Below are 10,000 nucleotides of genomic sequence, written 5' to 3'. Positions count from 1 at the left end.
AATCCCATAATTTCATAAATTTCGTTTTTGTGAGTCATCACTTTACCACTCTATATTTCATTACTTATAGCTTGATCTTTCAGTTTTGAAAGGTGTCTAACGATTTTTTAATTGGATAAATGTATGTTGGGAATATTGTCTTCGCAATTCACTTTGTTCTGGTCTTTCAAATAACGGATCCGAAATAATTAATGTCCATAAAACAAAAGAACAAAGCGAACATAATAATTGACTCAACTGATTAGAGTGTAATGTGAAGTGCTAGTTTTCTACCCCATATGAACCATGTGAGCGAAGAAGAGCTCCCCAAAAAACCTGTCGGCCGACTGTCGGTCAACTGTCGGCCGACAGTTGACCGACAGTCTACCGACAGCTAACCGACAGGTTAAGAAAAAAGAAAAATTGTGGTAAAAATGAGCAGTTAACGTGGCATAACATTCCGTAATGGTGATGTATGACTCGACAGCCTTCACGTACTTACCGATCGACGGCAAAGTTGAAATTATGTAAAATACTGTTATCAGTTGTTATCAGATGCGTATAGGATATGTCACTTGCGTAATTTACAACACACCAGACAATCTAAGAATCACATTGGAAGATAATTTAATCGAAAACTCGGCTAAAAACTCTGAAAACCATAAGCCACGTATCAATACAAACACTTTCGTTCAAATCGCCCTACAATGCAACGCGGCCTCTTATGGTATGCCATGTATGTAGCAATGATGTTAACCTTGTGCATGGCGGATAAATGAATAGGTAACAACGTGGGCAAGTAACGCTAACCAACGCTAAAACAGTGGACAAAAGCCATATTAGTAGTATAAGTGCTGCTCAAGGTATCGTTATGAACTGCCTTTAACTCTTTTTGCGTAGTTTAGAAGCAATAGACGAGTAAATGCCCCGCCGACAGGTTACCGACACGTTACCGACAGGTTGCCAACAGGTCACCGACTGTCGGCCGACTGTTGGCCGACAGTCGGCCGACACTTTGGCCTCAAACATGACACAAACTGTTGGCCGACAGTCGGCCGACTGTTGCCCAACTGTCGGCCGACAGTCGGCCGACAGTTGGCCGACTGTCGGCCAACAGTTGGCCAACAGTTGGCCAACAGTTGGCCAACAGTCGGCCGACAGTTGGGCAACAGTCGGCCGACTGTCGGCCGACAGTTGACCGACAGTCGGCCGACAGGTTTTTCGGGGAGCTCTTCTTCACAATTACCCCCTACTAATGGAATGGGCCCACACAAGGACAGAGAAAAACTCTCACCAGGGTGGGAATTGAGCACACGACCTTTGGGGTAGATCACCGCTGCTCTACTGACTGAGATACAAGGTCAGACGGGAGCAGACCGTGGGAACTGAAGATGTGAAGTGCTAGTTTTCTACCCCATATGAACCATGTGAGCGTTAGCCCTACTAATGGAAATGGTCCCATACAATTCTCACCCTGGTCAGGGTTTTTCTCTGTCCTTGTACTTAGTCCAAGAAATAACTTGTATGTTGAGAAAAGTAATCACAAACCCAGACAAGTGCAAGTGACAACCCGTTTTTTTTTTTGTTTTTTTTTTGTTTTGTTTTTTTACTTTAAATTTGCACCAACAATGTTGTTCGGGAAGATGCAAAAATAAGCCATCATGACATTACATGACATGTACAATGTACATGTAGCTCTTAAATCATTGTTATTTTTTTCCTGTTTATAGCTGTGTTTACCTTTTAAAAGACCTTAAAAGTCCATATCTAAGAAGCTTTATAAAGTACAAGTCTTAACATGTGTTACACTGGGATGATATTGAGGATTTGTGAACATGACTGCACTCTTAACATACACGCTTTGGCATACATGGAAACTATGTACACTCCTGGGCTTTCCAAGCTCATTGAAGCAAAATGAGGTGCAGATGCTAGTCAAAATATCACATGCATATTCAACAGGAGGATGACCTAATAAACCAAGGATTATGTTGAGGGGGCTCAAACCAGTTTCAATACTTGAAAGAAACATTGTTATTAGAGGGACTGACACTAAAGCGCTATTCTCACTTAACAGCAATTATTGCCGAAAAAGATTCGGTCATTTTTGTGACATAAAAAGTTACTGTGGTAACAGGAAAGCCCTGCAAAGGCACCTTATGTTTTGGCTTTAACTACTCAGCCACCTTAAATAAATCAAAATTTAAGGTGGCTGTGAATCTGCTTCACAATTGTTTTTTTAACTTTGCAGAGAGTTTCATCTTGGTCTGATGATTACATTTCAGAAATAAAAGAATGGGGGTCACCCACTTCGTTTTTGAGATAAATTATGAGCAGCTAAAGCCAAAGCATAACTAAGGTGCTTTTGCAAAATACAATCTATGCTTGTTGAAGGATGCAATATTTACTGTACATGTAGCTGTGTGAAGCAAAAAAAAAAAAAAGAGGTTAGGTGCACTTTAAAATCTCAGTTCCTATTTTTAAGGATCTAGTCGAGTACTCTTACCAGCAATCACCAAGGACTCCTTGCATGATATCATCAGGTCTGGGACTGCGGAACACAACAAGTGGTATATTTGATGTACCATGGTGAGTGCCACCTCCAACTGATTGGATTTGCTGAGGACGAAGCCAGTTTGCAACACGAGGATGCTCTGAAAACCGGGGTTTGAGGTACAGTGATTTTTCAGCAGGAGGAAACGAGTCATCTACAAACTGAATTCCAATCTGCATATGAAACAAAACCATTATAAGCAACAAAAATAAGATTACCGGCAATTGCAACGATTACAAAATCCTCAATTCAGCTTACTGCAGTTATTATATCAGAAGCATTCATTTTAATAAAAGCCTCAGGCAGGGTGCATTAATTTTAAATAACCAAGTCTTATTACCTTAACTTGGTATTATAAGTATACTCAAAACAGCTTTTACATGTACTGTATTTTTCTTCACGGTAATTACATGTACATGCACGTAAATAAATTGGTTTATAGACAACTAAGTAGAGAATCTGACCACATATGTTAGACGTAAAGGTATTGATTAAACACTAAATTTGATTTAAATACAATATTACTGCTTTGGGATGAGGAATAGTTCAGAGAAAAAAAAAATGTTCAAAAATGAAAGTAAAAAAAGTAGTTAGCAAGAATGAAGTTAACATTCACATAGAATGCACAATGCACCAATGACGGTTGTGAATGCATTGTGAGGGTTGTGAAGCTGGCGCATGCAAATGCACACTTGCCATAGAATTAGCATTTTGGCCATGTCAATCATTGTTTTATTTTTGCTGTCAAGTACAATACATGTATATACCCCTTGGCTTACAAAAGCAGCTACACCACTATAATCCACCAGATGGGTCCCATCTACATGTATAAAACAATTATCCACGACACTCGTCCCATTTGCACTATAAGTACTATTGTCCACAGAACATTCTTGCGCTTTTTCTAACCTCAAGGCTTGATTGCCTAGATTTTGCACTTTTTTACACCTGTAAGCTGAGGTGACCTTATCCTTTCTGATCTCAAAGTTCCTTCATAACCAAGATGTACCCTTTCTTTTTCCCATTCGCATTACATAGTGGATCAGAGAGCATTTGGGGCTGTACAGTACCGCCTGGAAGTATTGACCCCTCAGGAAGAGGCAATACCTCGTCTTTGCCGCGGGTAGTGGTCGCGCGCCACCGAGGTATGCAAATTTTTTTCCCTCGGTAAAACCAAGGTGCAATTTGCCACGGGAAATTTTCCACGGGAGAAAAGACAAGGTTTGCCGCGGGAAAGAACAATGATCTGCTGCACGTGTGAAATAAGCGGAAGACTGTCAAGTTTTAGATCTCATGGTGATTCTTAAAGCAAGAAATTGTAATCAAAATAAGAAAGAGCCCGATTTCCGTAAGGACTCAAATTTTATTATCTTTACATAATGTAAAACCGAAGACTTCTGTACTGTAAAGATACAAAGATACTGTTATTTAACTACAGTGTAAGCGACAGCTGTGTTATCCAACCAACGAAACACTCGTTGTTATCCAAGCGGTTACCAGTCATCTTGCCACCAGAGAGTTTCGCCACCAACCAACTCGTCACCAAGCCAAGTCACCTCGCCACCAAACACTACAGTAAAGTAGTCGAGGTGAATTAGCTTTTCGAAAGAGAGTAAATTGGTCGAGGTAAAATAGCCGAGGTGAATTAGCTGTTTGAACGAGAGTAAATTAGTCGAGGTGAATTATCTGTTCGAACGAAAGTAAAGTAGTCGAGGTCAATTAGTCATTCAAACCAAGTTTGTTTGCTTGTTTTAATGCAAATTACATGTTGTCGGTGACGTCATTTGATAAATGCTCCTTCGTCTAGGGCAACACTTCTCAGTGCGCGCGCGTTTAAGTTCGTATGATTTAAACATAATAATAACAATAATAATAATAATAATAATAATAATAACTTAAAAACTTATATAGCGCATGCTTCATGACAGAATGATCGTATGCGCTTAACATGGATTAAAATACCAATAAAATTTATCAGTTCATATAAGCTAAGAATAAGTTCATAAATAGATTTGTAAGTTACCGGTAACTTAAGATTAATTACATGAATTCAAAGTGCCAATAAAATTGTTAATTCCTGTAGACTAAAAATATGCTAATTTAAAATAATGAGTTTTAAGTTGACTCTTAAAATTGTTAATTGTGGTGGCTTTCCTAATGAAGGAAGGAAGTGAATTCCAAACGTGAGGGGCAGCCATACTAAAAGAACGGTCACCAAGTGTAGAATAAGACTTACGTAAAGGAAGATTTAAAAGTAATTTTTTGCCAGATCGCAAAGAGTAATTTGCACCGGTCTTAATGGAAATAAGATCACTTAATATGTAGGACGGCGCTAAGCCACTGATTGCCTTGTACGTTAAAAGTGCTATTTAGAACCTTATTCTGTAGATTATGGGAAGCCAATGAAGTTTCATCAATAATGGGGTAATGTGACAGAATTTACTTTCCTCATAAACTAATCTGGCGGCCGAGTTTTGGACCCTTTGAAGCTTGGATAACTGGTAGTCAGGTAGACCATACAATAAGCTAATGCAGTAATCGATTCTGCATGTGACAAAAGAGTGCACCAGTGTTGCGGCCGCTTCTTGCATTGTTGCGTTGCGTTGTTGTAACTGAAAGAATGATGCACTACAAAGATTGGTCACATGTTGGGACATATCAAATGTATCATTGAACCAAGTACCCAGATTCCTAACAGACCTGGACTTGGTTATCAGATGATTTCCAATTGACTTTAGCTAATTGCTGACGAGTTCCAATCATAATAAAGTCAGTTTTATTGTCGTTCAACATAAGACTATTGTGCTGAGTCCATTTCTTGATGACAGCAATGCAGGCCTCCATGGCACTCACAGCAGCATCTTGACAGAAAGAGTTGCTCGGGCTGAATGAAAGGTATAGCTGAGAATCGTCTGCAGAGGAATGAAATTCAGGTAGGTGAACCTCAACGATATCAATTAAACTGCTACAATAGATGTTAAATAACAGCGGACCAAGACAAGACCCTTGCGGAACGCCACAGTCGAGATGGAATGACTTCGATAGTTTATAATCAACAGCTACCTGCTGCGATCGACCAGATAAGTAGGAGCAAAACCATGATAGTACTGTACCTCCGATACCAAGCTTCGACGTCAAGCTCTCAAGTAGAATTTCATGATTCACTGTGTCGAACGCAGCACTGAGATCTAACAGCACGAGAAGAGTAACATGTTGCTTATTCATGTTAAGAAGGATATCATTGCGGACCTTTAGTAAGGCTGTCTCAGAATTGTGATGGCATCTGTATGCAGATTGGAGAACTGGGTACAAACCATGGCGAGACATGTGAGACTGCAGTTGGTCCGCAACAGCAGTCTCTGTCAGCTTGGAGGTAAAGGCCAAATTGCTGACAGGGCGGAGATTCTTAAACAACATTTCGGTCCTGGGTTTCTTTTAGTAGGGGGGTGACTATTGCTTCCTTCCATTTGTCGGCAAAGTGACCACGCTTTAAAGACATGTTGATAATTGTCGTGATAACAGGTAGCAGCTCATCTAAGCACTGCACAACCATTACAGTTGGCATGGGGTCCAAGCAGGAGGACTTCTTGGCCGAGCGGGATATTAATTTCCTGACATCATCCACAGAGAGAGTATTAAACTCCGTTAATGAAACATCAGCACCACGTGAAACAGTAGAATCAACCATGGAAAACGATGAACTGCTGGTTTCAAACTTCGAGTGGATGTCTTTAACCTTCCGAAGGAAGAACTCACCAATATCATTAGCAAGTGCCGAAGCGTCAGTCCCATCCACTAACGATAGAGTCTTAGACTCAGAAAGTAAGGACTTAGCTGCTCTAAATAATTTCCGTTGGTCAGTGCTGTTGTCGCGCATAAAGTTGCTATAATACTTGGAGCGTGCGCTATTCATAAGTTTAGTGACGTAATTCTTTTTTATTTTAAACCCTGCAAAATCCGCGAGTGACTTGCTAGCCCGCCATTTACGTTCAGCTTTTCGCCTCTCTCTGATTGCTGCCTTGATATCACAGTCAATCCAGGGAACACGTGGCCTGTTTACAACAGTTCTTTTATTCAAAGGGGCATAACGATCTATCAGCGACGATAATGTAGAATTATAGCAAATAACCAAGTCGTCCAAATGTGCGAAGTCGTCATTGCAGAGGGTGGAGACTGAGAGATCCTCCTTAAGTGCCACAACATCCACTGCTTTGTATTTCCTGTAAGTATATGACTTAGAACTGAATTGAGGTTTAATGGAATTTAAAGAACAGATTTATTTAACCGTGTATATGGATGTATATGGACGTTCAAAGGAACCCTGGCCCTCAGGGCGAGCTCGAGAGGGTGTCTGCAGCTTCTGGTTTAGCAGAAGGTAGATTATCACATTCGTCGCAAGATGACGTGACACGGTTGTCATTCACCCGTGAGGAACTCATTTTCCTTCGCTCTAATGGTGGCTACTCTGCGAAGCACCTTCCTTTGAATGTCCAACACAAGCTTCGTGATCTACAAATCTTGAAATATAGAGGGAAAAGAGGTGGAAAAAGAAAGGAAGCATTAACGAGAACCAGAATTCCAACTTGTATAACCTCTAGGATTTCGTCGACTCGTTCACGCAAACAAAGCTACATGAATCTTTGCCTTCTCAAGAGAGTGTCAAATGCTAAGCAATATCATATCCCCACAATCTTATCCACAAACATCCGCGTTCTCTCCAATAAAGTGGATGAACTACAGCAAGTTGCATTTCTGAATAAAGCACAAGTCATTTGTTTAACTGAGACATGGCTTTCTTCGAATATTCAGAACATGGCTGTCACGATTCCTGGCTACTCTATCTTTAGATCGGATAGGGTGAACCGCGATGGTGGTGGAGTATGTGCTTACATCTCAAATTCTATTCCATGCAAGTGGTTAGCAGATTACCATCATTGTAATGTTGAGTCCTTGTGGCTCTCTTTGAGACCACATTCTCTTCCAAGAAATGTGTCTATTATCCTGCTTGGAATTATTTATCATTCTACTGCCTGCCGTGAACCCGAAAATCAGGTTCTATGTGAGCATATCCAGATAGTGGTGGATACATTCCTCGCTAAATACAACAACGCGATGGTGATTATTACAGGAGATTTTAATCCCACTTCGACACATCTCGACCTATCACGAATCACTGGTCCCAATAATTTAAAACAGATGGTAAACTTTTACACCCGTGACTCTGGCATTTTGGACTGCTTTTTTACAAACAGGGCTAGTTTATTTGAGCTTTCAAGATCGCGGCCTCAGATCATTATGTTATCCTAGCAAACCCCAGCTTGCCTAAAAAGATTACCGACCCAACTCGTAAGATCAAGTTGAGGGATTTGAGAAAAAGCAACTGGAGGGATTTTGGTGAGTGGATGACAACAATGAGCTGGGATTTGCTATATGCTGCTCCTTCATGCTCCGAGAAACTTGCAATTTTAACGAGTGAACTCACAACCGCAATGGATATTTATTTCCCGTTCCGATCTGTGAGAATTCATATACAAGACAAACCCTGGGTTACTGGTAAACTCAAATATTATATTTCTAAACGTCAACAAGCTTTTACCAGGTTTGGCAAGGACTCGATTATTTATAAGTTTTGGCGTAAAAAAGTTCAGCATTCGATCAAGTGTGCAAAGCGGCATTATTACTCTCACAAAGTTGAGGATCTAGCGCATTCAAATCCTGCTAAATGGTGGAAACAAATTAAACAACTAACAGGTCAAGCTTCTGATCAAGGTGAATGGTTTCATAGATTTATTGGCCCTGATCAAGCGGACCAATTTCAGGATTGTTTGGCTCTAGCAAATGGGATTAATGACTTCTTTGTCAGTATTACGGAACAATTTACACCCTTGGTTCAATCTCCTGTTAGACATACTATTGTACCACCTAGCCTACTCGTGTCAGAATTCGAGGTCTTGAGGGATCTAAATAACTTGTCATCAAACAAAGCTCCAGGTCCTGACGGGATTTCTAATCAAATATTCAAAGTGTTCGCCCCTGAGTTAGCACCTGTTATTTGCGCAATTTATAATCAGTCATTACAGGATTCATTTGTTCCAGGATCATTAAAACAGTCGATCGTAACACCAGTACCCAAGATTTCCCCGCCACAAGAGATTGATAATGATCTCCGTCCAATCTCCCTTACTAATAGTATTGCAAAGATCCTGGAGGGATTTACGAACAGGAGGCTTCTACAACAGATAGGAGATAAGATTGATTCCAAACAATTTGCTAGGAAAGGACATTCAACAACTCATGCCCTTGTTTACCTCCTACAAGCAATCCACGAGGCTATTGACCGTGGAAATAATTGTGTTAGAATCTTCTTCTCGGATTTTTCTAAGGGTTTTGACTTGATTGACCATCAGAGCCTTATGGACGAATTATCACTGCTTGGTGTGGACCCAGTGCTTTTCTGTTGGATAAGATCTTTTTTAACAAATAGAACTCAAGCCGTGTGCATCGGAAATGTCTTATCGGATTGGAAGCATACCCATGGAGGTATACCCCAAGGGACCAAGATGGGTGTCACCCTTTTCTCAGTTATGATAGACTCCTAAAGGATTGGAATGTGAGAGCAAAATACGTTGATGATATCACAGTTGTAGAAATCCTGCCTCGCAATTCAATAAGCCTTCTCGATTTGGCTGTTAGAGACACACATTCATTTTGCATTGCCCATAAGATGAAGCTAAACCCTCGGAAGTGTAATGAAATGCTGATAAATTTTATGGAGTACCCGAACTCTGTAATTCCACCTATTTGTATTGGAAATCACCAGCTCGAACGTGTCTCATCTTTTAAATTACTTGGTGTTAAAATCAGAGACGATCTTAAATGGAATGACCACGTAGACTATATTTATTGTAAGGCCGCCAAACGTTTATAACCCTAAGAGTGCTTAAAAGAGCTGGTGTAGCGAATAGCAATATTTTAAATATTTATAAGTGCTCTGTCAGATCCATTTTGGAATATGCCGTGGCTGCTTGGCAAGACATCCCTGAATATTTGTCATCTAAATTAGAATCTATACAAAGGAGAGCCCTTGAGGTAATACTCCTGGGTGTTGATTATAAGGAAGCCCTGACCATATCTGGCCTTCCAAGTCTAGAAGTCAGGCGAGAAACATTAAGTAGGAAGTTCATTGCGACGTGGAAACTCCGCCCTCAGGCTAATGTTTATAATGTTCCTTACAATCTTAGATCTGGGAGTGAAAAGTCCGTTCGCCAGGAGGCAAGAACCAAGAGAGCTAATGATTTTATAACTTTTAGATTTCTAGATTAATTATTATGTAGATTTTACATTAGTATACCTTAATTATTTTTAATAGTTTTGTAAATGATACCGCTTGATAATTCAGTTTATACATAGTTCTAACTGCAAAGAGTGGATTAAACGATATATTTATTTATTTTTTTATTTAAGATA

General features: G+C 40.1%; 1 protein-coding gene across 2 annotated transcripts in view; it reads right to left on the bottom strand.

Moving 5' to 3' along the window:
- The window catches only part of LOC138000777 (calpain-15-like), a 64,282-nt gene that overhangs the window by 37,489 nt on the left and 16,793 nt on the right, over positions 1 to 10,000 (bottom strand). For both annotated transcript variants that reach the window (XM_068847419.1, XM_068847420.1), the window contains exon 3: positions 2,486 to 2,706. In XM_068847419.1, coding sequence (XP_068703520.1) covers positions 2,486 to 2,706 — 221 coding nt within the window. The remainder of the gene's footprint in view (positions 1 to 2,485; positions 2,707 to 10,000) is intronic.

This window comes from Montipora foliosa, chromosome 4 (genome assembly GCF_036669935.1).
Source record: "Montipora foliosa isolate CH-2021 chromosome 4, ASM3666993v2, whole genome shotgun sequence".
Classification (NCBI taxonomy): domain Eukaryota; kingdom Metazoa; phylum Cnidaria; class Anthozoa; order Scleractinia; family Acroporidae; genus Montipora; species Montipora foliosa.
The sequence above is the reverse complement of the archived record's forward strand: the minus strand, read 5'-3'. Positions and strand labels throughout refer to the sequence as shown.